The sequence below is a fragment of the Pleurodeles waltl genome, chromosome 10 (genome assembly GCF_031143425.1).
Source record: "Pleurodeles waltl isolate 20211129_DDA chromosome 10, aPleWal1.hap1.20221129, whole genome shotgun sequence".
NCBI classification, from domain to species: Eukaryota; Metazoa; Chordata; class Amphibia; order Caudata; family Salamandridae; genus Pleurodeles; species Pleurodeles waltl.
This window is the reverse complement of record NC_090449.1, coordinates 1,084,519,518-1,084,546,697: the sequence shown is the minus strand read 5'-3', so window position 1 is coordinate 1,084,546,697 and position 27,180 is coordinate 1,084,519,518. Positions and strand designations below refer to the sequence as shown.

Sequence of the window (27,180 nt, the reverse complement as noted above, 5' to 3'; positions counted from 1 at the left end):
GCTGTGCCCCTCTCTCCTGAGGTTGTGCTGCCAAGGCTGGCAGTGCCCCTCTCTCTTGAGGCTGGCTGTGCCCCTCTCGCTTGAGGTTGTGCTGCCACGGCTGGCTGTGCCCCTCTCTCTTGAGGTTGTGCTGCCAAGGATGGCTGTGCCCCTCTCTCTTGAGGTTGTGCTGACAAGGCTGGCTGTGCCCCTCTCTCTTGAGGTTGTGCTGCCAAGGCTGGCTGTGCCCCTCTCTCTTGAGGCTGGCTGTGCCCCTCTCTCTTGAGGTTGTGCTGCCAAGGCTGGCTGTGCCCCTCTCTCTTGAGGTTGTGCTGCCAAGGCTGGCTGTGCCCCTCTCTCTTGAGGCTGGCTTTGCCCCTCTCTCTTGAGGTTGTGCTGCCAAGGCTGGCTGTGCCCCTCTCTCTTGAGGTTGTGCTGCCAAGTATGGCTGTGCCCATCTCTCTTTAGGCTGGCTGTGCCCCTCTCTCTTGAGGTTGTGCTGCCAAGGTTGGCTGTGCCCCTCTCTCTTGAGGTTGTGCTGCCAAGGATGGCTGTGCCCCTCTCTCTTGATGGTGGCTGTGCCCCTCTCTCTTGAGGTTGTGCTGCCAAGGCTGGCTGTGCCCCTCTCTTTTGAGGTTGTGCTGCCAAGGATGGCTGTGCCCCTCTCTCTTGAGGCTGGCTGTGCCCCTCTCTCTTGAGGTTGTGCTGCCAAGGCTGGATGTGCCCCTCTCTATTGAGGTTGTGCTGCCAAGGCTGGCTGTGCCCCTCTCTCTTGAGGCTGGCTGTGCCCCTCTCTCTTGAGGTTGTGCTGCCAAGGCTGGCTGTGCCCCTCTCTCTTGAGGTTGTGCTGCCAAGGCTGGCTGTGCCCCTCTCTCTTGAGGCTGGCTTTGCCCCTCTCTCTTGAGGTTGTGCTGCCAAGGCTGGTTGTGCCCCTCTCTCTTGAGGTTGTGCTGCCAAGTATGGCTGTGCCCATCTCTCTTTAGGCTGGCTGTGCCCCTCTCTCTTGAGGTTGTGCTGCCAAGGTTGGCTGTGCCCCTCTCTCTTGAGGTTGTGCTGCCAAGGATGGCTGTGCCCCTCTCTCTTGAGGGTGGCTGTGCCCCTCTCTCTTGAGGTTGTGCTGCCAAGGCTGGCTGTGCCCCTCTCTTTTGAGGTTGTGCTGCCAAGGATGGCTGTGCCCCTCTCTCTTGAGGCTGGCTGTGCCCCTCTCTCTTGAGGTTGTGCTGCCAAGGCTGGATGTGCCCCTCTCTCTTGAGGTTGTGCTGCCAAGGCTGGCTGTGCCCCTCTCTCTTGACGTTGTGCTGCCAAGGATGGCTGTGCCCCTCTCTCTTGAGGCTGGCTGTGCCCCTCTCTCTTGAGGTTGTGCTGCCAAGGCTGGCTGTGCCCCTCTCTTTTGAGGTTGTGCTGCCAAGGATGGCTGTGCCCCTCTCTCTTGAGGCTGGCTGTGCTCCTCTCTCTTGAGGTTGTGCTGCCAAGGCTGGATGTGCCCCTCTCTCTTGAGGTTGTGCTGCCAAGGCTGGCTGTGCCCCTCTCTCTTGACGTTGTGCTGCCAAGGATGGCTGTGCCCCTCTCTCTTGAGGCTGGCTGTGCCGCTCTCTCTTGAGGTTGTGCTTCCAAGGATGGCTGTGCCCCCTCTCTTGAGGCTGGCTGTGCCCCTCTCTCGTGAGGTTGTGCTGCCAAGGCTGGCTGTGCCTCTGTCTCTTGAGGTTGTGCTGCCAATGCTGGCTGTGCCCCTCTCTCTTGAGGCTGGCTGTGCCCCTCTCTCTTGAGGTTGTGCTGCCAAGGCTGGCTGTGCCCCTCTCTCTTGAGGTTGTGCTGCCAAGGCTGGCTGTGCCCCTCTCTCTTAAGGTTGTGCTGCCAAGGATGGCTGTCCCCCTCTCTCTTGAGGTTGTGCTGCCAAGGTTGGCTGTGCCCCTCTCTCTTGAGGTTGTGCTGCCAAGGCTGGCTGTGCCCCTCTCTCTTGAATGCAAGACCTTGGAGAAGCTCTTGGCCAGTACGCTGCTTTGCATGATGCCACTTGAAGTACACCACGAGAGAGTGTGTCCCTGGCCATAGCACAGACCACATTTGAGACAGTTGTTCATATCATTAGAAGTGACCACGCTGGATCCCCCGGAGAGACTGCAGCCTTCATAGACATGCAGAAAGCTTCTGACGCTCTTGAACGGCTCCTCCTGTGATCAGTCCTTAACACGTTGGCTATGGGAAGGCCATCATTAGAGGGGTGCAGCTCCTTTACTTGGCTGCGACAGCCTGGTTCAGAAAGGGGAGCCGGACCTCCGAGGTTTGGTCAGTGCGATGCAGGACAAGTCAGGGGGGTCATTTCTCCACTTTGCTGTTTGTTCTGGCAACGGAGTCCCTGGCATGCCACATGACATACCCCACCCCGGAGTGACTCTGGGGGTTCACATCAGTGCTCGGATACAGGTCATTTCACTATATGGAGATGGAATTGTATTATCTATGCTTGATTACACCAAAGGTTTGGCTGGACTGCGACAAGAGCTCCAATTGTTGGGGCGCAGTCTGGCGTACGGTAGAGCGCTGCAAAGACATATCTTTTCCCTCTGACCGATATAAGCGCCACAATGATGACTTTGCACATTCAAGTTTTTTAAGCCCTAAACCTTGCACACAAAATAGTTTCTGCTCTCATTTTGACATACAATTAGGCCTGGCTGGTGTGTGATATGTGTAGTATCAGAAAATCCCTGCACAAACAGGAGTTTCTATTACTGGAGTCAGGAGCAGCAAATTCTATCAAGGGCACAAGAGGGCTCAACCTGGAGGCTTTGTTGTAGAGGAAACTAGAATCTCTTTGCAAAGTTGTGGAAAAGACTGAGGCGGTCATTCCTACCCTGGTGGTCCGAGACCGCCAGGGTAGGGGACCGCGGATGCACCTCCAACAGGCTGGCGGTGCATCCAGGGCAATTCTGACAGCGGCGGTACAGCCGCGGTCAGAAACGGAAAGCCGGCGGTGTACCACCGGCTTTCCGCTGCCCTGGGGAATCCTCCATGCCGGCGCAGCTTGCTGCGCCGCCATGGGGATTCCGAACCCCATACCGCCATCCTGTTCCTGGCGGTTTTGGCCGCCAGGAAGAGGATGGTGGTATGGGGTGTCGTGGGGCCCCTGGGGGCCCCTGCACTGCCCATGCCAATGGCATGGGCACTGCAGGGGCCCCCGTAAGAGGGCCCCACCATGAATTTCAGTGTCTGCATAGCAGACACTGAAATTCGCGACGGGTGCAACTGCACCCGTCGCACCTCTTCCACTCTGCTGGCTCCATTCGGAGCCGGCATCCTAATGGAAGGGGGTTTCCCGCTGGGCTGGCGGGCGGCCTTCTGGCGGTCGCCCGCGAGCCTAGCGGGAAACCCAGAATGACCGCCGCGGTCTTTGGACCACGGTACGGTCTTCTGGCGGTTCTGGATTGTGATGCTGGTGGAGAGATTATTTCCTCAATTATATGGAACAAGTATTTTGTCATGTTTGGAGACTGTCTGCTACACATTGTGAAGCAGACTTTTTTATGTATTTAGTTCTGCCTGTGTGAAGCATCCTTGCCCCAAGTTCACATTTTCATTCTGCTCCGCTAATTGTTATTTTAAAGTTATGCGGCATGAGCACTCCTTTTGTTTGCAGAGAATTGCTTCAAGTGTTGTGGACAGAGTGGTGCAGAGGGACTGCAGCTGGGCACTGACTTTATCGTTTTAAGCAAACTAGCTTCAGAAAAGTGCGCTTTAGAAACGCATGTGCAGTTTTTCCAGTGTAATCAATGCACTGTACCCACAGGCTTGAACGCTGAAATGTATGATATCCACTTGGTAGGATGCCAATTATCATACATATAAAATAGGAAGTTGCAGAACTAGATTTCAATGCTTGCAATTGGTCAGCATAATATCTCATTGTTTTCCACTTTAAGAAAGCTCTTGACTGGTATAAAATATTGCTGAATAGTCCATTTGGGATAAATGCATGTGTGGAAGCAGAACCCCAAATTCTTACTAGACCCTAAATCTCAGTGATGTGTTTGCATAGTGAGCGCGTGTTGCGAAGCGGGCATGCGAGTTGGTGTGTTTGTTCAGGTGGTGTCTATGGTGTGCTAAGAGTGGGGCTGGTAGGCGGGCCGGTGCAGGTCGAAGGTCCTACTGTGGAGTATGGATTGGCGTAGTGGCAGTGTTTGTTGCAGCATTTGGTGTCAAGAGTATAGAGCCCAGTGATGGTGCATGTGTGGGGGTGGGAGTGCCAGGGGTTGTGGCGCTTGGCACGCATCGGCTTCAGCTGGGCTTGCCTGCATTAGGAACGGTGAGCTGGAAAACCCGTGTGGGAAATTCCAGGTAGCGGCTGTGTCACTTGGTTAAATGGTAGCAGCTGGATCAGGCTGGAAAAAGCAGGGACTGGAGGCCACAGCAAAAAGTGGCAGACGAGGTGCCCAGGTCGAATCAGTCGGTGGAGGCAGTGGGGTGAGAGGGAAAGGTTAATGGTAAGGACAGTGTTTGCACAACATCTGTCATACTTGGAGTCACAGCAGTAGTGCCTAATTGATCTGGAACAGGGACTGAGACCTCCACCCAAAAATGCAATGGAGTGGGGAACACAAAGGGGGAGAATCATGATGCTTGTGTTCTAGCACCAAGAGACCCGGGTGGGTGGGGTAAGATGGGTCATATTGGAGAGCTGGAACAAATCAGCTCTGGTTCTTCTCCTTCCTTGTCTTACCCAGATACTTGTCAGCCACAGAATATTTAAACTTCCAGGGGATTCAATTTGTCACTCTAGAAGTTGAGCAAATGGTATTCATACAAAAGAGGTTACTATGACTCCTCACCTCCATAATTTTGAACATTGATGAGCTGGCCTTGGATGCGACTAATTACCACTTGTCGACTCTCTGGGTTTTAATATAGGTCCCAGAGTGTTTACGTATGAGAGGCCTGTTTATATCTTGGTGGCACCATATGCTGTCCTTTTTGCTTAGCTGCACTTGTTTGGTAATGACTGGGTTGAGAAACAGAAACATGGAGATAATACTCAGATTACCTATCAGTAGGGATCTTTGTGTCTGATCCTGGTATTTTTTATTGTGTCCTAATTGCCCATACCTCACAACACCCATCACAAGACCTCTGCAACAAACTGGCCACTTTCTTCCACCGCAAGATTAAGGACATCTATGACAGCTTCTTCCCTCAAAGCCCACCCAGCGTCAGAACCTACGATCGACCCAGCCCCCCAGAACCCACCCAACCCATCCTCAGCTGGTCCACACTGACCATAGAAGAGACTGAAATCATTATGAACAGCATTCACTCCGGAGCTCCAACAGACCCCTGTCCTCACCACATCTACAACAGAGCCAGTGCATCCACCGCCCCCGAACTCCACAAGGTGCTAAAGTACTCCATCACTACAGCCATCTTCCCCGAAGACTGGAAACACGCCAAAGTCCTCACCCTCCTGAAGAAACCCAGAGCCGACCCATCACAGCTCAAGAACTCCCGACCCATCTCGCTGCTACCCTATCCAGCTAAAGTCCTGGAAAAAGCCATAAACTTGCATCTGTGATAATTCCTCGAGGACAACAACTCTGGATACTTCTCAGTCTGGTTTCCGCAGAAATCACACCATGGAGAGAGCTCTTCTTGCAGCCAACGATGACATCCACACACCCCTCGACCGCAGACACACCGCAGCACTCATACTCTTCGACCTCTCAGCAACCTTTGACACAGTCTCCCACAGCACCTTATGCACCAGACTCCACGACACAGGAAATGGTGGAGATGCCTTGCAATGGATCTGCCCCTTTCTCACCGGGAGAACAAAGAAAGTCAGGCTCCCACCCTTCATATCCAAACCAACAGAAGTCAGCTGCCGAGTTCCTCAGGGATCCTCCCTGAGCCCAACGCTCTTCAATGTATGCATGACCCTGCTGGCAGCCATCATCAGAGACCACACAATGAACATCGTGTCATACGCTGATGACACACAACTCATCATATCTCTCACTGAAGACCCAGACAAAGCTAAGAGAAACTTTCACACAAGGATGAAAGCCGTCACTGCCTGTATGAGGGAGAGCTGCCTCAAGCTCAACTTGGACATGACTGAGCTCATCATCTTCACAACCTAGGAATCATCCTTGACTCTTCCCTATCTATGACCTAACAGATAAACGCAGTCCCTCTTCCCTCAGGCACACCCTCAGCCAACTCCACAAAATTTTCAAATGGATCCTGGTCAACTGCCACAGAATAATCACCCACGCCCTTGTCACTAGCAAGCTCGACTGCGGCAACGCAGTCTATGCCGGCACCAAAACAAAGAACATCAGAAAACTACACCTCATCCAAAATGCCACTGCAAGATTCGTCCTAATTCTCCCCCACCAAGAACACATCTCCCAAAACCTGAGGACCCCCTTTGGCTCTCAGTAGAGAAGCAAATCAACTTCAAATTACTCACCCACACATAAAAGGCCCTGCACAACATCGGACCAGCTTACCTGACCCATCGCATCTCCTTCCATAACGCCACCAGACCCCTTCGCTCCATCCAGCAGGTGCTAGCTACCGTCCCACGCACCTGAAAAAACACCGCCCGAGGAGGATCTTTTGCCTACCTCCCAGCTAAGAGTTGGAACAACCTGCCCACGCACCTCAGACAAAGCCCATCTCTCACTATCTTCGGGAAGAACCTCAAGACGTGGGTCTTCGGATGAGGCCCAGACCCACCACCCGTGCCTCGAGACCCTCACGGGTGAGTAGTCGCGCTTTACACAAACTGATTGATTGATTGCAAAGCTTTGTGTTTTCCATGCAGAGATTTTGCCAGATAGTAGCATCCAAAATGTAAACTGTAGAAACTGGTTATGAATAGGGGAAATGTGTGAAAATCTAAAGTGATAACCCAGATTCCACAAATTAATTCTCTTTTTGAGAAGAAAAAAACCATGCATACAGTAATTTTGTCCTCTGGATTAACCACTAAGTAACTCATTACGAGTTGTCTCAAGCGGTATCCCTGGGGTAACCCTGCTTCAAGCAACAACAGGTTTTCTGGTGTTTCTGGGCCCGGAATTATCAGGCATCAAGCTGCTGAACCAAGATTTACAAGCCAAGATACACAGGACTCGAACATCTTGTAGGTGCTGTGGGGGCTGCGGGCGGCTGCTGTGCCTACACCCTTCCCAAACTCATACTTCAGCATGGAGGAGGAGAACATGCTTTCTTCAGGTGAAGTTAAGGAAACTGGACCTTCCAGTCACCCCTGACCCCCACCCACCCCCCCGGGGCCTGCTGTAAGCAGGTGGTAATTGTATGTGGTTTTGGGCTGATTTGTTTCCAAGCAGGGTGAAACACATAGACAATTGGAGCTGGAATGATAGGGTCTGCGTGTTATTCCTCAATCCAGAGGTAAATTTGTAATCGCTATGAGCTCGAGGGAGACACCAGCCACTATCTCCCCAGAGGCACAGCAAGGAACTGTGAATGAGGCCCAACGTGTGATATAGAGTGAAATTAGCCACAGTATTTCTTCTAGGATCAGAATGTGGACCTAAAAGAAAGGAAGATTATAAGTAAATTAGTGGTAACTAATCCAGGCATTAATATGAGCGGAGAAACTTTGCAGAAGAGGTAAGTCATGATTGCTGTGCACATATTGAAAGTGAGAGAATTTGGGACATAACATTTAAGCTACAATTAATATCTCGTTGTAAGTAGCAGGTGAAAACAACAGCCCAGCACAAATAATATTTCTGTTGGATGTTTGGTGCGTCTTTACACAGGAAGTAATAGTGTGCACAATCATTTTTTGCATTTCACCATTTCTGTTATATTTTGCAAAAAAAAAGGTGGTGAACCCCTGCACAAAATGGAAATGAGCCCAGTTTGTAAACTAATGGTAATTAGGGGAGAGCAAAGACGAGCATAAATTCTTTTTATACTCGTTTTGTAATTCGAGCCAAAGTGATGCTACCTGGGTGATGTGTGCTGCTTGTCCCTAATGATAATGAAACAAGAACCACATTAGCAACTATTCTTGCCGGACCACAGTTGTGGCAGGTCTGAGCTCAGTAAAATGGCACTCGCTACTATCATCCATCTAAATCTTGGTCCGTTAACAAACTCGAAACGAATGGAAGGTTTAGTAGGGATACCAACACGTAACCTAGGGATTGGTGCACTTCTCAGTAGCGACAGCTTAACCCACTGAGCCATCCTGACAGATGCGACAGAGATCATTCGAGAACGGAGCGGTTTACGCATTGTTTTTAGAACCTGGAATGCAGCAAGCCTTGAGGCCTTGGCCATCACTATTATTAAGAGGGGAAAAGCAAGCCACTCGCTTCAATAATTGTAGGCTTTACGCGTTACCATGCGGAACAGGGAACCAAGTACAACCTGCTGTTAGATAGAATGCAAAAACACTGCACTGGTTCAGTTCGATTATCATCTTAAGCAAGAGACAGAAGTAGGTGTTAATGCGTTGCAAGGCACAAGTAACATCAAATCAGATGTTCTCTGTAGCAGTTTAGTGGGTGTTCATTAAGCCATACCACTGCAAGGACTGATAAAAATGGGCTGACGGTTTGAACGATCTGTCATTTTTTAAATGCATGGGACCTCCCCTCATCCGCGTCTCCCCTCTTTATGAGGGCGTGATTCGTTGCAGTAGGGAGCTGGAATACGAAGTTCTACAAGTAAAATGAAACCCTCCATAAGGTGCCGTTAAACCCACTGTAAATTCATGTTACACTTGTTTTGTAAATAAACCAGAATTTTATGGCAAGACCGGAGGTTCCTATTATGCGTTTCTTTTCTTACTTTAATAAATAGCAGCAGTCAAGAAATATACTACAATTCCCAGAAGGCAAAGGAACAACAGCCAATGGGAATAAAAACATAGTCAGAACAGAGTACACCAATCACATGTAAACAAGGGTATTATGACAGCACTTGACTGCGAACAGTCCTCTTTTCTTGCTGCTCGCAGTCAAGTTAAGTACCCTTTTATCCTTCTTTCTGTAAAACATTATATTGTCTGATAGTTATTTCGTATTTTTAATAATATATCTCAATGTTTAACTCTTTAGTGCTTCCGCTGCACTAACGTGCTGTTTTCATAGTTATTTTTCCTGTTGTCAGCCAGCATGTTGCCGCATTTTATTCAGTGCTCAGCGCACTCGGTCTAACGAACATTTCCCTTTCTGCCCGCGTCTCCCGCGCGCTCTGTTTACAATGCCAGACTCCCTCAGACGGCAGTTTGCTTTGCCGCGCTTGAGGAAATCCGGCGCCTCGCATTCCTCTTGTCACATTTTGCATTCTTCTGCGCTCGTTGGCACCAGCGCTCGTTTTTTATTATCAGGACAGTTTTGCCCTGTATTTTTCTGCGTTCTCCTTACCTGCTCCGAAATATCGAGGCTCCGGTCATTCCTGCTCCTGTCTTCCCTCTAGACTGGCAGGTTTGACGACGTCCACAGGCAGAGCTTTGTTAGCTTGTTCCGTCCTGGATTTTTTCCCTTCCTGGTTTTGTTAACCCCTCACTTCCCAGCCCTTTCTATCACCATAATGGATTCAGACAACTCTCCTTCACATGATGTTGAGGACATCAGGCAGGAATTGTCTGCTTTTATAAAATCCTATGTCCCACGGGCAGTTTCATCCTCTATGCAAAAAATTTCTAAAAACCTAGAACTTTCTTTTTCTGACATGATATCTAGGTCCATTTCGGCCCAGACTGCGGTGGAATGCAGTCAGCGCCTTTCTTCCAATAAAAATCCCCCCAAAAAAAAAAAAATGGCACAAAAGAAAAGTGAGACCTTCTCACATGTGGCAGAGGACGCCGCTCCTCAAAAGGCTCCCTCCAAGGAGTATAAACATTTGGATATTGGGAAACCTGGTTTAAAACCTGGTTTAAAACACAAAACCAAGCAAAAGAATGTTATTGCTCCCTTGATAATATCGTCCATCCCAGACACGGATGACGATCTCCCGAACTTGGACTCTGACTCCAATGTGTCCTCTGATGGGGATGATGTTTCTCCTTCTCCCCCCCCCCCAAGAAATCCAAACCATCCTCCCTTCAAACTTCCAATATTTTAGACCCCGAAGGTTTCCCAATGTTTGACCCTGGCAGCTAGAATTGACAGCTCTTTTATAGACCCTGAAGAGCTTACCCTTTGGGTTCAACGGACCTTTTGCCTTTTAGGCAATGCAAATTCTTCTCTTACACACGAGAGATGCAAGGGTTTACTCCTGAAACTCGACCCTAAACTGACCAACCTGGCGTCTGTCCAACCTAATGCTCACACCGTCGGTGTTCTCTTTGGAGAGTCTTTTATCAAAGACTTAAGTAAATACGTTGCGACTTTCACGTTGCTGGACAAAGCGCAACAATCAATGAAAAAGATGTTTGCCCAGCGGGTTTTTGCATGGGCTGGCAGAGGAAGGAACCGCTTTGCCGGCCGTCCATACTACTACCAAGGTTCCAGGGGATACCACAACGCGTCCTACCAAGAGTATAGGCCGCAATTTTATCCCCAGAGAGCAAGAGGTTTCCACTCCAGACGCTTCAGGAACTCGAGATCCTCTTCCCAGCCAAGTAAGTCTTATACCTTCTTCTATACCTGTAGGAGGGCGTCTCCGTTTTTTCCTACAAAAATGGTCGGAGATCACAGCAGATCCCTGGGTTCTTTACACTGTTCAAGGTTATTCCATAGAACTTTACGCAACCCCTGTTCAAACTCAGTTACCCTCCCTTCCACGTTTTTCCTCAGACATGGCATCTCTCATTACCTCAGAAGTACAATCCCTGTTACAAAAACAAGCCATCGCTCCTACCCTTCCCAATCCAACAGGTTTTACCAGCTCAATTTTCCTGGTTCTAAAGAAAAACAAAAATATGCGGCCGGTGATAAACCTCAAGGGTTTCAACCATTTTGTAGTCTATCACCATTTCAAGATGGAAACCATCCTCCATCTCAGAGATGCTCTTCTTCAACAGGATTGGATGGTACGATTGGATCTTCAAGATGCGTATCTAGTAGTTCCAATCCACCCTCATTTCAGGAAGTTTCTCCAATTTCAATGGTCAGACCAATACTTTCATTTTACCTCTCTACCCTTCGGTCTCTCTTCCGCCCTGTGGTGTTTCACCAAACTCATGAAACCAGTGGTAGCCTTTCTCAGAGCTCAAGGTATCAGAATGATCATCTACCTCGACGATATCCTAATAATGAACCAGTCTCCACAATCCCTATTGTCTCATCTATTCCTCACGTGCTCCCTCCTTTCAGACCTAGGTTTTATCATAAACAGAGAAAAATCTATCCTAAACCCTTCACAAGTTATAGAATTCTTAGGTTTCCAAATAAACTCAATTTCTGCCACTCTTTTGCTTCCCTCTGCAAAGATCAAGACCATAAAGTCGGAAATTCTTCAAGTCCTACGCAGTTCTCAGATCTCTCTCAGAACGTTAGCGCGAATTGTGGGCCTTCTCTCCTCCTCAAGCCATTTTTCCAGGCCCTCTTCACTACAGACCCCTTCAAAGGTTAAAAATTTGTCACTTAAGAAAAGGACTCTCAAACGCAGATATCATTCCATTAGACGTCGATTCTCGCACGGAACTTCAGTGGTGGATAGACCATTTAGAGGCCTGGAACGGAAGGACTATCTTTGCATCAGCCCCAGATCTAGTATTAGAATCAGATGCAAGCTGGACCGGCTGGGGGGCCCGGTGTGGACCAATCTCGACTGGAGGCACATGGGGCCGTATTTATACTTTTTGGCGCACAACTGCGCCAACGCAGTTGTGCGTCAAAAAAATTAACGCCGGCTAACGCCATTCCAAAGCGCCATGCGGGCGCCTTATTTATGGAATGACGTTAGCCGGCGGAGCTGCCTGGTGTGTGTAAAAAAAATGACTTACACCAGGCAGCGCCGGCGTAGGGGAAAATGGAGCTTGGGCGTCAAAAAATGGGGCAAGTCAGGCTGAGGCAAAATTTTCGCCTCAACCCAATTTGCGCCATTTTTTTTTACTCCCAACCCCCATTTAAATGACTCCTGTCTTAGCAAAGACAGGAGTCATGCTCCCTTGCCAATGGCCATGCCCAGGGGACTTCTGTCCCCTGGGCATGGTCATTGGGCATAGTGGCATGTAGGGGGGCACAAATCAGGCCCCCCTATGCCACCCAAAAAAAAAAAAATACTTACCTGAACTTACCTTAAGTTCCCTCGGATGGGTCCCTCCATCCTTGGGTGTCCTCCTGGGGTGGGCAAGGGTGGCAGGGGGTGTCCCTGGGGGCATGGGAGGGCACCTCTGGGCTCCTTCCGAGCCCACAGGTCCCTTAACGCCTGCCCTGACCAGGCGTTAACAAATGACGCTAAAACGGCTGGACGTCATTTTTTTTGACCCGCCCACTCCCGGGCGTCATTTTTGCCCGGGAGTGTAAATACGGCGCACATGCCTCGGAGTCATTTTTTAGACGGGAACGCCTACCTTGCATATCATTAACGCAAGGTAGGTGTCCACGCTAAAAAATGATGCAAACTCCAAGATCTTTGGCGCTAGACGGGTCTAACGCCAAAGTATAAGTATGGAGTTAGTTTTGCGTCGGATTTGCGTTAAAAAAACGACGCAATTCCAGCGCAAACAGAGTATAAATATGCCCCATGGTCATCAGAGGAGTCCAAAATGCATATAAATTGTTTAGAGATGTTTGCCGGTTCCTTTGCGATCAAAAGCCTTGCAAAAAACAGAGTTCGCTGTGCCATTCTCCTCAGAATGGACAACATCTTTGCTGTCCGTTATATAAATCACCTCGGCAGCACAAGATCCAAACCTCTGGCGGAACTAGCCAAGGGGCTCTGGGAATTTTGCCGTTCAAAGCACATCTCGGTTCATGCAGAGTACCTTCCCGGCTCTCAGAATTCAGTAGCAGATTGGCATTCTCGTCATCTTCGAGATTCCAGCGATTGAAGACTCCACGCTTCAATTTTCCAGATCATTTGGAACAAATGGGGTCCTCTACAAATCAATCTTTTTGCATCTCGCCTCAATTCTCAGCTTCCACAAATTTACAGCTGGCGTCCAGATCCATTGGCCTTGGCATCAGATGCCTTTTTACAGGACTGGTCCCTTTCCCTAAATTACGCCTTCCCCCCTTTCCTCATGATCAGCAGGGTGCTGGCCCATATCAGGCGTCAACAAGCCTCTTTAATTCTCATAGCTCCTTTTTGGCAATCACAAACGTGGTTCCCGGCTCTTCTGGAACTTTCAATAGATTTCCCGATTCTGATTCCTTCCTTCCCGGAACTGCTTCTCGACCCGCTAGGTCGATCTCACCCTCCCATCCTGGACAATTTATTAACTCTCTCGGCATGGAAGCTCTCGGGCAATCTCAATCTTTCCCGTGCATTTCGACAGAAGCTTCCCAATACATCTCACGGTCCTGGGCCCCAGGAACAAAAAAGGCTTTCACGTCAGCCTGGTCTATTTGGCACAGCTGGTGTCTGGGAAAACACATTGATTCCTTTTCAGCGGATTTGATTTATATTATTAACTTCTTAGCGGCTGAAGCCAGCAAAGGCAAAGCTTTCCGTACTATCAACCTATATCGATCAGCTATCTCTGCTAATCATGCCATAGTTAATGGAAAACCTGTGGGAGAACATCCTCTGATTTGCCACTTACTAAAGGGAGTAAAGTTTTCCAATCCACCTTTGCCTAAATACAGTCAATTATGGGATGTTAACATTGTTTTAAAATTCATTCTGCCATGGCCGGATAATCTCATGCTTTAGCTAAAAATGTTATCTGCAAAGTTGACCATGTTATTGTGCCTGGTTTCTATTAAACGTGTCTCAGATGTTAAAGCTCTTGATATTTCTAATCAACAATTTACGCCTACAGGGGTTTTGTTTACTGTGGTTCGTCGAACCAAAACCAATTTATCCTCAGTCTTTTATCCATATTTCCCTGACCATCCGAAACTATGTGTTGGACAATGTTTAAAAGCGTACGAATTAAAGACTGCAGATTTAAGATCTTCTTCTCATTCCCAATTATTAATCTCATTTAGGAAACCCCACTCTCCCGTTTCGGCTGCTATCCTAGCTAGATGGGTTAAATGGTTGATGTCTCTAGCGGGCATTGATACTTCTATGTTCGGAGCTCATTCCTCCAGAGGGGCAATGGCTTCTAAAGCATTCTGGGCAGGCTCCTGTTTAGAAGATATTCTTAAATCTGCAGACTGGTCTAATGATAATGTATTTAAAGTTTTCTACTGCAAACCTATCAATAATGTGTCTCTAAATGTAATTAATATGCTTTAAACTCGCATAAGTAGGAGCCTCCGGTCTTGCCATAAAATGTAGATTTTCCTAGTCCCATGACGGAAAGTCTTAATTTTATTAAAGACACGGAGGCCAGTATTATCCCTCCACTTTTATTAATTTTGTTCTTTATTTTTTCCCTCCCTTTTTTCAGCACCACTGGCCATCAACTCAACCTTCCACTTAAGTCTCTGACTTCAGCTTGGTTTACTACTCTTCAAACTTCCATGACACCGTTCAAAGCTGGTCTTTCCGTTGGAGCTACTTACCGGAATCCGTTTTGGCTATCTTGGATTTTGAACTTTTGTTCTGATGTTTTCTCTTTCATTATGGCAATTCTCATTTTGTTTTCCATTGTTCCATTGTTTAATTTTAACTGACTCTCTCGCAAGAAAAGAGGGCTGTTCACAGTCAAGTGATGTCATAATACCCTTGTTTACATGTGATTGGTGTACTCTGTTCTGACTACGTTTTTATTCCCATTGGCTGTTGTTCCTTTGCCTTCTGGGAATTGTAGTATATTTCTTGACTGCTGCTATTTATTAAAGTAAGAAAAGAAACGCATAATACTCGCCTCCGTGTCTTTAATAAAATTAAGACTTTCCGTCACGGGACTAGGAAAATCTGCATTATTTCATCATTTGCTGTCGATATGTGTTTGTCCCTTCATGGAAGTATACTGCTGAATGAAATGTGGTCAACTTATTCTACACATTTCAGCTCTGTCCCTGCGTGGGGCTGGGCTGCTTACAATTCTCGGATTCCTTGACATGACAAGTGGCTTGAAAGTGACCCCATGAGCCCAGTCCCAGCAGATGCAGCGGCACTTCAGGCGCCCATTGGCAGGGCTTCACCTGACCTGCTTGGCACGCCCTCCAGGAGCACAGAGGAAGAGGCAACCCATTCACTAACATGTCTGTAGCACCGACAGGGCTTCCAGGCGCATGGGCCTTTGGCTTCTACAGTGCAGAGATATATATTCTGTAAGAAGTGCACGTCCCAGGGAGATCGTTTACTGGTTAACGGCCACATAATTTGAAGCAAATTATTAAATATACATGTTGCTAGTGCAGTGTGGTGAAAATATGATTTTAACACATAGTAACCCCTACAGTATGTATTAAGAATACACGATGTGCTTCAACTTATAGTATGGCTCCGAGAAACGTTTCACTGGTTTTTTCAGTGTAGACAAATGTGTGTTTAATGAAGGTGCGACCAGAGACATGTTAGGATGGCGTTCAAGCAGATATACTGCGGTCCCCACCTTTTGAAATTGTTGTAATGCACAGAGGCCACTAGGGCTCTAGTTAAAGTCTAACTGCAGCCACATAAACTGGTTAAATATGAATAATGAAAATATTCTTACTATTCATGATCATGCATAAGCTCTTTGCGTGGAAATCCACCGACATTAGAGAAAAAAGAGAAAAACACATCCCTGTGGAAACAGGTCCTAAGCGATCCTCAGTTTTACCCTCTGTTTTTATTTAGCTACAACCCACTTCCCCAACATGCGGGGGTAATCTGGAAGAGACACACCAAACTATTCATTTGTACAATTCCACATTACACTGGCACTAATATATTTTGCGCAGGTACGCAGAAAACATGGCACCCAAGCGGAGCCAAAGAAGTGAAATTAATACTTAAGAGTCATTTCTGCATACAAAACATATGCACATATTTCCTATGTAGAGACCGGGAAGCTAAACATAAAAATGTTCTCTGCTAAACTAGCTAATGCAAAGCATTACTTTGAGTCTGGTTTAGGTTCAGAGGTGGCTCAAAAGTTGGTAAGAACGGAACAGACGGCATAGTATGGATATTTATATAGTGCTACTGCTGAAGCGCAGCACTCTATAGGTGGCCGACATTAGAGATTTAGGGCCTGATTTATACTTGTTGACGCAAACCTGCGTTAGCGCCGTTCCTGGACGCCCGCCGGGCGTCATATTTAAGCTATGACGCTAGCCGGAGGTAAGGACCAGTTAGTATCAAAATTATTGACGCTAACCAGGTGGGGGAGGCGTAGGGAAAACTGGAGGTTGTGCGTGAAAGAATGGCGCTAGTCAGGTTAGAGTAAAAAAATGACCCTAACCTGATTAGCGTCATTATTTCCACGCACAACCCCCATGGACATGACTCCTCTCTAAGTAAAGACAGAAGTCATTCTCCCTAGCCCAATGGCCATTTCCAGGGGACTGAAGTCCCCTGGGCAAGGCCATTGGGCACAGTGCCATGTAGGGGGCCCAAGTTAGGACCCCCTATGGCACTTTGCAAAAAAAATAAAAATACTCACCTGGACATTCCTGGGATGGGTCCCTCCATCCTTAGGTGTCCTCCAGGTGTGGGTGCGGGTAGGTGGGGGTGTCCCTGGGGGCAGGGAAGGTCACCTGTGAGCTGTTTCCAGGGTCTCTGCCCATGGAAAAAGGCCCACAGGCCCCCTAACGCCTGCCCTGACCCAGGTGTTAAATAATGGTGCTAAACAGGCTTAGCGCCATTATTTAAGGCCCTCCTCCTCCTGTGGGTGATTTTTGCACAGGTGGATAAATAAGGCGCCAGGGCCTTTGAGTCATTTTTTGCCCGGGAACGCCTACCTTGAATCTAATTGACGCAAGGTAGTTTTCCTGCAGGCAAAAAATGACGTTAACTCCAATATTTTGGCGCTTGACATGTCTAATGCCAAAATATAAATATGGAGTTAAGTTTGCGCCCAATTTGTGTAAAAAAAATGATGCAAATCCGGCGCAAACAGAGTATAAATATGCCCTACATGAGGAGTTACAGGTTGTCATGTATATCAGTTACACCAGTGTTCCCCAACCCCCGGGCCGCGGACCGGTGCCGGTCCGCGGATCAATCGGCACCGGGCCGCCCGAGGTCTTCAAATCTTGAAGGCATGTTTAAATACAATTAAATTAAAATTATTAAATCAAAACAAGCGGGCCACGGAAAAATGATCAAACATTTACCGGTCCGCGGCGATAAAAAGGTTGGGATTCACTGAGTTACACAATATAATGCTGTTTGTGACATGGTTTTACTGTTTTTAACAGTTTATCATGGATTTTTACTTGTGTCACTGATTGAATATTTGAATATTATAAACTGTTGTGCAAACTTCACAAAAGCAATGTTCAAAATATTAAAACTTTATTGTGCACAGTAAATTGCAATTATATTTTATGAGTCTGTAAACTTTTACCAATACCTAAACTGGATTTGGAATGGCTACCGAATGAGAATTTTGCAAAAGGCATGTTGCAGACATCTCTCATCAACATTTTGTGACCTAATCCTGTGCAAAACATTTTTAAATGATGAAGTCCCTAGTTGGGGTACTGACCCATTGACAAAAGTGGAGGGTTCCTTATGGGACCTCAATCCTTTTCTGAATTAAAAAATAAGTTTGCTGGGGAGTAGACAGTGGTCTAGGGGACTACATCCAACTCTCACACTTTAAAACAGTTCACTGTACTGAAAGTCGATCACAGTCATAGCGGTCCACTGGTGTGTCCCAATGGCCGGACATCATGATGTATTGCAACACGTGTAAAATCCACTTCCCCATGCATGCACGTTAGGAGCCCCCTCTGGGGTTTTTATGTGATTGGGTCTCTCATCCTCAAGAGACATATCAGCACTGCAGGGCACAGTGAAGTCAAGAAATCCAACCGCACACCTGAAGTCCCTTGCCCCATTATGTACTGGGAACCTGCAGGGTGGTTGTGTTGAACTTGTGTTATCATTTACTCAGAATTAGCATGGCTATGTTTACATTGTGATATGATATTTGATCCTCTTATGCATTCCTAGTCCTTTGGTAGGTAGTGGAACTGGGTCATGGCTGCAGACTCAGGGTACAGATGGTGTCAGTTGCTGCCTGCATCAGTCACGCTTGTTTGTGCTGGCCAAGCACACAGGTGTAGTTGAATGAAACGTGACTGGGATGTGTACTATCCTACACAATGTGTGTGAATATGTTTCTGGACTCACATGTCTCCAATGTGTTTTTGGTAGAGTGCGTATTTGACAATGTGCGATCGTTCATGCACATTGAAGCCAGGCTGTCTGGGGTGGGCTTCTAGGCGTACGCTGCTGGCACAGTTTCTGCAGATTTTCCTCCTAACTCATCTTCCTTCCCCTCACAGTCCGATACTTCATGCACGTCATGGTCATTTCTACTGGTGAACTTTACAAAAGGCTATTCCTTCTTCTACAGGCTGAACAATATGTGCCATACCATTTGCAGTGTTTGCAATATTAGACGACTGACCTTCACACATCTCTCTACACCAGCCACAGCGCCAGGCGTTAGTCGCTATGTCTTACCAGGTGTGCGTTAGCATCATTATTTGCATGCGATCCTAGGCATGCATCATTTTTCAAAAGGCACAAATATGGCACTAGCGGGCTTGCATCATTTTTTAGGAGGGAACGCCTACCTTGCATATCATTGTCAATAAACAAAGCAAGGTGTAGTGGCGCTCCTCAAAAATGACGCTAACTCCAGAAAAGTAGCGCTAGACTGGTCTAGCACTACTTTTTAAATATAGCGCTGGGTTAGTGCTGCTTTTGTGTAAACAAAATGGCGCAAAGGCAGCACAAACGTTTCATAAATACGGACCTATAACTCATGCCTTAAAGTTACTTAACTCCACAAGTTATAGTTTCTTCACATAAGTATAAGTATAACTGCTGAATTTCTAGTTTTGTGTAGGTGAAACGTGAATCTAACTATAACATCCCTATGCCCTTTGGTTTTTTACAGTGAATTTCTTTTTTAACTTAAAGTAATAAACAAATACCATATGTTAATACAACCACTGCGTCACATGCCCTTTGTCCGTGTGCAGCAAGAGCTGGACTCAGGGCCTGGCCTATGGTGAGGCCCTGCGGCCAACCCCCCACATGCACCAACCCAATGCTGCTCATGGTCGAAGGCTGCAAGCAGCAGGGGTCTGGTGCGTTTTGCCCCAATGGACCTTGGATCTGCAAAGGTTCCACGTCCCAAGACATCTCTATGTATTTTTACTTTAATGTCCTCAAAGCTACTGAGCAGATTTACACCAAATCACAAAAGAATAGCACTTTCTGGACCAAGATATCGCTTTCTGCCAAATTTTATGTAATTCAGTTCAGCGGTTCGGGCTGTAGTCTAAAATCTCTATGGGAAATAACATGGAAAATACATATATTTTGACTGCCTCCTTTTTCCTAGCTCCCTGCTTGACAGATCACCCTGGAACCTTCCCTTCAGACCTAGATAAAATAGAGCACTTTTTTGGGAATATTTCGTGAAGATTGGTCTAACAGCACTAGAGTTGTTAGCAAACCAAAAAATGCTTTTCCTGTGGAAACCAGGTGCTAAATATAACTACATACTTGTGAGTGTCAGTCGGTAAAATATTCACACAAAAAAGGTACGTTACAGTTACTAGAATTTACTAGTACAAACCATAGAAATGCAGCAGTTAAAGGGATGGTTAATTCAAGTAACTATAACACTTTGTAAACATGGCGCTGCATTTTACCCCCTTCCAACGCCACATTAGTGTAAACAAATGATGCTGATGTGGCGTTGGGATGGGGCAAGGCCAGCATAAATCTGGCCTATGAGTCCTACAGGGTCAGGCTACCTGTTTTCTGACCCTTTGTGTGTTTTGCACTCTTCTTTCCCCTCTCCCCAGCCGATGTGACAAACAAAATGGTGGCTGCAACTTTTCTGCCAGGTTGCGGCCAGCCAGTCAGGGCCTTGCTTTTCCCTGGATCCACCATGGGTGGATCTGCAAAGGATCCGCATCCCTATAGATCTATATTATTTAACCGAAAATAACTCCAAATGTACTGAATATGTTAGTGCCAAATCACAAAAAGCATGATCTGTGCACAAAGATCTAGTTTCCTGCCAAATTTGGTGCAATTGTATTCAGTGGTTCGGCTGTAGCCATGTCTAAAGAATGAACAATCCCCATAGACACAGAATGGGAAAAAGTGTTTTGGGACCCCCCTTTTTCTCAGCCCCCACTTTACGAATCACCCCAAAACTTTACATGCAGAACTAGGCAAAGTAGGACACTTTTTTGGAACATTCTGTGAATATTTGTCAAACGGTGCCAAAGTTATTAGCAAAACAAAAAATGTTTTGTGTATGGGAAAACTTGGTCCTAACTATACCTATCTTTTGGTGATACTTTCTCAGCTGTCATTTTATATTTACCCAACTTCACCCATCCACAAATCTTATAAAACTGTTAACATACTCACATAACTGGAACCATCTCTTTGCAAAAAAAACACTGACTATCCCTTACCAGTACCCGACCCTGAACTAATCACTTAACGTTTTTCCTGCCCTATACCCTTACCCATGCTAGAACACTATAAAACCTTTAATAACCCACACCCCTACTGATTCCAGGACCAGAAAAACTCCCTTTGTACCTTGCCTCCTAAACATCTATAAACTTTATTAAAAATCCTTAAAACTATATTTATACAAAATCTTTAGTTATAACTGAGCCATAAAACTCCATACTACCAAGCATCCCAACCCACACCTGAACCCTAAAATCCCCTTTAGAAGCCTTGGTTACCCTGTATCCTGAACCCTAAAAACCCTTACTACCATGCACTAATACCCGTCCATGAATCCTCAGAAAATACTTTCAAATGATCTTATCCCAAATCCTTACCCATCCCTGACCCCTAAAAGCCCCTTACTATCCTGTTTCCCTTCCCATCCCTGAACCCTAAAATTCCCCTTACAACCCTCAGTACCCCATACCCTAACCCATCCCTGAACCCTTAAAACCCTTTACTACCCTGCAGTGTTACCCATCCATGGACCCTTAAAAGCTTTAAAACACTTCATACTGTGTACCCTTACCCATCCTGAACCCTAAAAACCCTGTATTAACTTGTGCCCTCACATATCCCTGAACCCTAAAAACCTTACATTCCCATACCTTTACCCATTCATGAACCCTAAAAGCCCCTTACTCCTAACGCATAGCCTTTCCCATCCCTGAATACTAAAACTTCCTTACTACCCTGTATCGTTACCCATCCCTGAACTCTAACAAATCCCATTAAACTCTGACTACCCTGTACTTCACCATACCCTCATCCATTCTAAACCCTGTAAAACCCTTGTTAACCAGTTATCATCAGTAATCAAATGTAATGTGGCTTATGCTGCTGAGATGTGAGGAAAACAAAACATGTTTGGGGCTTGTATATTTTTGGAGAAATAGAGGATTGTAAGGGACGTCACATTTATAAGGGCCGGAAATTTGAAGACATCATGTGTGGACAACTGAATTTTAAAGATACAGGCATAATTAATTGTCTTTTTGGAAGAAGCAGTGGATACTGTGTATACATCATCGCAAATGTGGTCACATTAGATGGGTTACTGCTCACTTGATCCCTGATGTCACAGAAGAGGACAAAACACATTGGCTGGGCTGACATCTATTTGCAATGAAGATTAAAAGTATTTAATGAAGATGATTTTTGACAAGTGAAGACTCAAGACCATACCTATTTGAACAATCCTTGAAAACATAGTTTGAGAACTTTGTGATATGAAACTTTGATTGAAAAATGGACTCAATAGATAATTTTTTTGGATTGGATCATTGTTGATAACATCAAAGATATATAAAACTAAAGATATAGCTTGAGTGCTGCTCTTTGACATTTGTAACATCATTATCTTCACACGCTAGCTGTGTCAAGACTTGAACATTGTCCTTAAACACTGTTTTAATGGGGCTTGATTACAATCATCTTCACACTATCTCTATGGGTATCTCAACATCCTTATAACCACACACTCACTCTCTTTGTGGGGGCTTGACCATCCCTATAGCCACTCACTATCTCTGTGAGGACTTTAACATCACCTTAGACACACACTATCATTGTGGGGACTTGAGCATTTGTATAGCCACAAATCCTCTCTGTAAGGGCTTTAACGTCACAGTTCTCACACGCTGTCATTGGGGACTTGAACATGATTACCTTCATGCACAATCTCTGAAGGCTTTTAACATTCCTATAATCACACATTATCTCTGTGTGTCCTTGAACATCATTATCTTCACACTCTTATCTGTTTGGAGAATTGAACATTCTCTTTAGACACACAATATTTCAGTGGGGATTTGAACAAGATTATCTTTACACACTATCTCAGTGGGGACTTTAATACAATCACCTCCGCACACTATCTCTAGAGGGTCTTGAACATCCTTATAACTACACACGATCTTTTCGAGAAACTGAACATCCCTAAAACCACACACTATCTCAGCGAGGACCTTAACATCACATTAGTCACATACAATCATTGTAGGGACTCGAACATAATCACCTTCACACACCATCTCTGAAGGCACTTGAACATTCCTATAATCTCATATTATCTCTGTTTGGCCTTGAACATCCATATCATCACACTCTTGCTGTGTGGAGACTCGGGCATTGTTGTTACCATTTCAGTGGGGACTAGAACAAGATTATCTTTACACACTAGCTTTGTGAGGATTTGAGCATTACAATACCCCACACTACCTCAGTGGGTCTCGATCCTCATGATTATCTTCACACGCTATCTCCTAGGTGATGTGAACATTCCTATAACCACACACATTCTTTTTGGAGATGTGGACATTACTATAATAACACACCAAATTTGTGGGACGTAAACATTGTTAACTTCCCAATAACCACACACTATCTCAGTCTGGACATGAACATCGCTATACTAACACACTATCCTTCTGGGGACCCGATCATGAATACCTTCACACACCATCACTATGGGGACTAGAAAATTCCTTTATTTACACATAATCTCTGTTTAGGCTTGAACATCATTAACTTCACAGTCTCTTTGTGGGACTCAAGCATTGTCTTTACACACTAGGTCATTGGGGACTTGAACACAGTCATCTTCACACACTATCTCTGTGGGGACTTGAACATCCCAATAATTACACACTATCTCTGTGGAGACTTTAACATCACATTAGTCACATACTATCATTGTGGGGACTTAAACATGATTACCTTCACACACCATGTCTAAAGGCACTTGAAAATTCCTATGATCACACACCATCTCGATTTGGCATTGAATTACCCTGTCTTCACACTGTGTGGAAACTTGAGCATTATTGTTCCACATCATTTCATTAGAGGCTACTGTAGGAAGCTGGCCTGGTGTGTGGTTGACACCTATGGTGTTATCACCTTATACCAGGTCCAGGTATCCCCTATTAGTGGAGGTAGGTAAACACACTATTATATACACATTAGCAATCAATAAAGAGCATAGAAAGTGATAGGTATTGGCAAAGGCAATAGAAAATAGTGTAGGCCCTACTGTACTAAGTGGAATGCATGGTACAGTTCCCCACCAAAGGATGTGGAATCATCAGAGGGGAGCTGGCAGAACTAGGAACCCCCAGAGGTGAGTACCAGAGTGCCCCCAGTGACCAGGAGAGCAGAGGTAAGTAGCTGGTCTTCCCCAAACCCAAAAGTATGAATTGGGAAAAGGATTATGCATCTCCCAACCAAGACTGGAAGAACCCACAGGTGGATCCTGACAGAAGAGGACCTGCAAAGAAATGGGACCAAGTGCAGTTTGTGTTGGAGTGTCCTGTTGTGGCAGGAGCCACTACCTACCCTTCTGTGGATGCAGGACCAGGTCGACGGGGGATGAAGAAGGCCAGCAGTGTAGCACAGGAGATGAAGTGGAGCCCCAGAAGTGATGCAAGTGGTGTTTTGCGTCGGCGGTCAAGATGCAGTCGGTCAGTGGTGCTGGAAAGCCACCAACAGGCCTTGGCAAATGCAAGAGACGGAGAAGAAGTTTTGAAAGGCTGAAGAGGACCAGAAAGATCCAGGGGACTCGACCCAAGGAGGAGTGTCCGAGGTGACCCTCAGCAGTTGGGGCAGTCACAGGAAGAGGAGGCAGCCCCCACAAGCAACCCACTGGCAGCAGGCACAGCAGTCGCTGTGAGGCCCACACAGCACACATGAAGAGGAGTCCCACGGCGCTGGAGCAGCAGACATGAGACTGTGCTTTGCAGGAAGGAATGCTGGGGGCCGGGGCTACCTGGAGCCTGAGGATCCCTTGGAGGAGGAGCAAACAAGCCATGATAGCTGCAAGAGTCGGGATGCACAGTGGTACTGTCCTGCAAAGACAGGCAAGGGCTTACTGTCTCCCAGGTTCGACAGTTGATAGAGAGGACCAAGGGGACCACTCCAGCTCACCACCTGTGATGCAGGATCCATACATTTCCGGAGGATAGCAGATCCACACAGCCAGTCATCAGTGCAGTTGGTGCCTGCAGATGCAGGGGACTGACTCCTTCACTTCAAGGGTGATTCCTTCTTACTTCTTGTGCAGGCTGAAGACTCGCCACCCTCAGAGGATGCAGAGCTGGGAAATGTTGCAGTTGCTGGAAGGAGCCAGAGAAGCAATGTTGCAGAGCGGAGTCGTCGATGAAGTTGCAGATTGTCTGTTCCTGGAGGGTCCAGTTGTAGTCCCAGAGGCCAGAAGATGAAGTAAAAGATGCAGGGGAGTCCTGCTGGAATCGGGCATATCGAATCTGATGGCCCATCCAAAAGGGAGACCTTAAATAGCCTAGGAAGGGGGATTGTTCACCTAGCAGGGTGACCACCTATCAGGAGGGGGCTGTGACATTGCCTACCTGACCAGGCCACTCAGATGCTCCCAGGGGCCTCTTAACACCATGGATTCAAGATGGCAGAATCAAGTGGCCACCTGGATGAGCTCTGAGCACCACCCCTAGGGTGGTGATGGGCAGGGGAGTGGTAACTTCCCTTTCCATTGTCCAGTTTCACGCCAGGGCAGAGACCAGTAGTCCCCGTAGTGGTGCAAACTGGTTTATGCAGGGAGGGCACCAAATGTGCCCTTTAAAGCATACCAGTGAGTTGGGGAGGCTACCCCTCCCAAGCCATGTAACACCTATTTCCAAAGGAAAGGGTGTTACCATCCTTTCCCACAGGAAAGCCTTTGTTCTGCCTTCCTCTGCCTAAGCTGGTGAATCAGCAGGAGGGGAGAAACCTGTCTGAGGGGTGGCAGCAGAGCAGGCTGCCCGGAAACCGCAGAAGACTGGTGGTAGCAATGCTGGGGGTCCTCTAAGGAGCCCACAGAGTGCATGGAATCATATAATCAATACTGGCAACAGTATTGGGATATGATTCCAACATGTTTGATACCAAACATGCCCTGGTTCGGAGTTACCATTATGTAGCTGGGGACAGGTAGTGACATGTGTACATTACACGGGTAAAATGGCTTCCCTGCACTTACGAAGTCAAGTGTAATGGTGCTGGAGTTTGTAGGGGTACTTCTGCTCATACAGGGGTGCCTTCACAAACAGGCACCTGCACACTGCCCTTTGGGCTAGGAGGGCCTAACATAGGGGTGACTTACAGTGTCCTGGTGCAGTGACCTGTGGTGAAAGGGTGCATGCACCTTTTCACGGAGGTTGAAATGGCAGGCCTGCAGACACATTTTGCATGGTGTCCTAAGAGTGGCACAATTCATGCTGCAGTCCATGGGGAACCCTTGGTGTCCCAATGCGCTGGGTACCTAATTATTATATACTGGTGATTTACAAGGGGGCACCAGTGTGCCAATTTGGTGTGCAAAGTCCTAGGCAATCACCTTTAGTGGGAGAGAGCACAGTCACTGGGATCCTGTTTAGCAGGATCCCAGTGAAAAAAGTCAAGGCATACTGACAGCAGACAAAAAAGCGTAGGTAACCATGCCAAAAAGAGGGTACTTTCCTACAGCTACAACAAGATTGCCTTTATATAATAACTTTGTGAGAATTTGAACATCGCAATAACCCCACACTATCCCAATGAGTCTTAGTCATCATGATTATCTTCACATACTACACATATTATCTCTTAGGTGACTTGAACATTCCTATAAACTCACACTTTCTCAGTGGGGCCACGGACATTGCTATAATAACACACCATCCTTGTGGGACTTTAACATCATTATCTTCCTACACGGTGTGGAGACTTGAACATTGTCTTTTTACACTATGTCAGTGGGGACTTGAACAAGATTATCTTCATACATTATCGCCCTGGGGACTTGAACTTCCCAATAACCACATACTATCTCTGTGGAGACATGAACATTGCTGTAATAAAACACTATATTTGTGGGGAGTTGAACATGAATATATTCACACACCACCTCTGTGGGGACTTAAACATTCCTAAAATTGCACACAGTCTCTGTTTGGGCTTGATCATCATTATCTTCACACTCTCTGTGGGGACTCAAGCATTGTCTTTGCACACTATTTCAGTGGGGATTTAAACAAAATCATCTTCACACACTATCTGTGTGGGGCCTTGAACATCCCAGTAATTACACGCTATCTTTGTGGGGACTTTAACAGCACATTAGTCATGTGCCATCATTGTGAGGACTTGAACATGCTTACCTTTACACACCATCGCTGAAGGCACATGAATGTTCCTATAATCACACACTATCTCTGTCTGACCTTGAAAATCCATATCTTCACGCTCTATCTGTGTGGAGACTTGAACATTGTCGTTATACACTATTTCAGTGGGAACAAGATTATCTCTACTTACTAACTTTGTGATGATTTGGAAATCCCAATAACCCCCACTACCTCAAAGGGTCTTGATTATCATCATTATCTTCAAACACTATCCCCGTGGTGAATTGAACATTCCTAACACTTTCGCTGTGGGACATGGATATTACTATAAAAAAAAACATCTTCATGGGACTTGATCTTCGTTCTCTTCACACACACTGTGCAGACA

General features: G+C 46.5%; 1 protein-coding gene across 6 annotated transcripts in view; it reads right to left on the bottom strand.

Moving 5' to 3' along the window:
- Window positions 1-27,180, bottom strand: part of LOC138262284 (NXPE family member 4-like) — a 505,255-nt gene that overhangs the window by 466,409 nt on the left and 11,666 nt on the right. The window contains exon 1 of one of the 6 annotated variants that reach the window (XM_069212181.1): window positions 9,384-9,489. The exons of 3 other annotated variants lie outside the window; for them this stretch is intronic. Coding sequence is in view for 1 of the 3 variants with exons in the window: in XM_069212179.1 (XP_069068280.1) it covers window positions 9,384-9,412 (29 nt within the window). In the remaining 2 variants the exon portion in view is untranslated. Of the gene's footprint in view, window positions 1-9,383; window positions 9,490-27,180 lie in introns of those variants that run through there. 2 more of the 6 variants (XM_069212179.1, XM_069212185.1) reach the window with 2 other exon arrangements.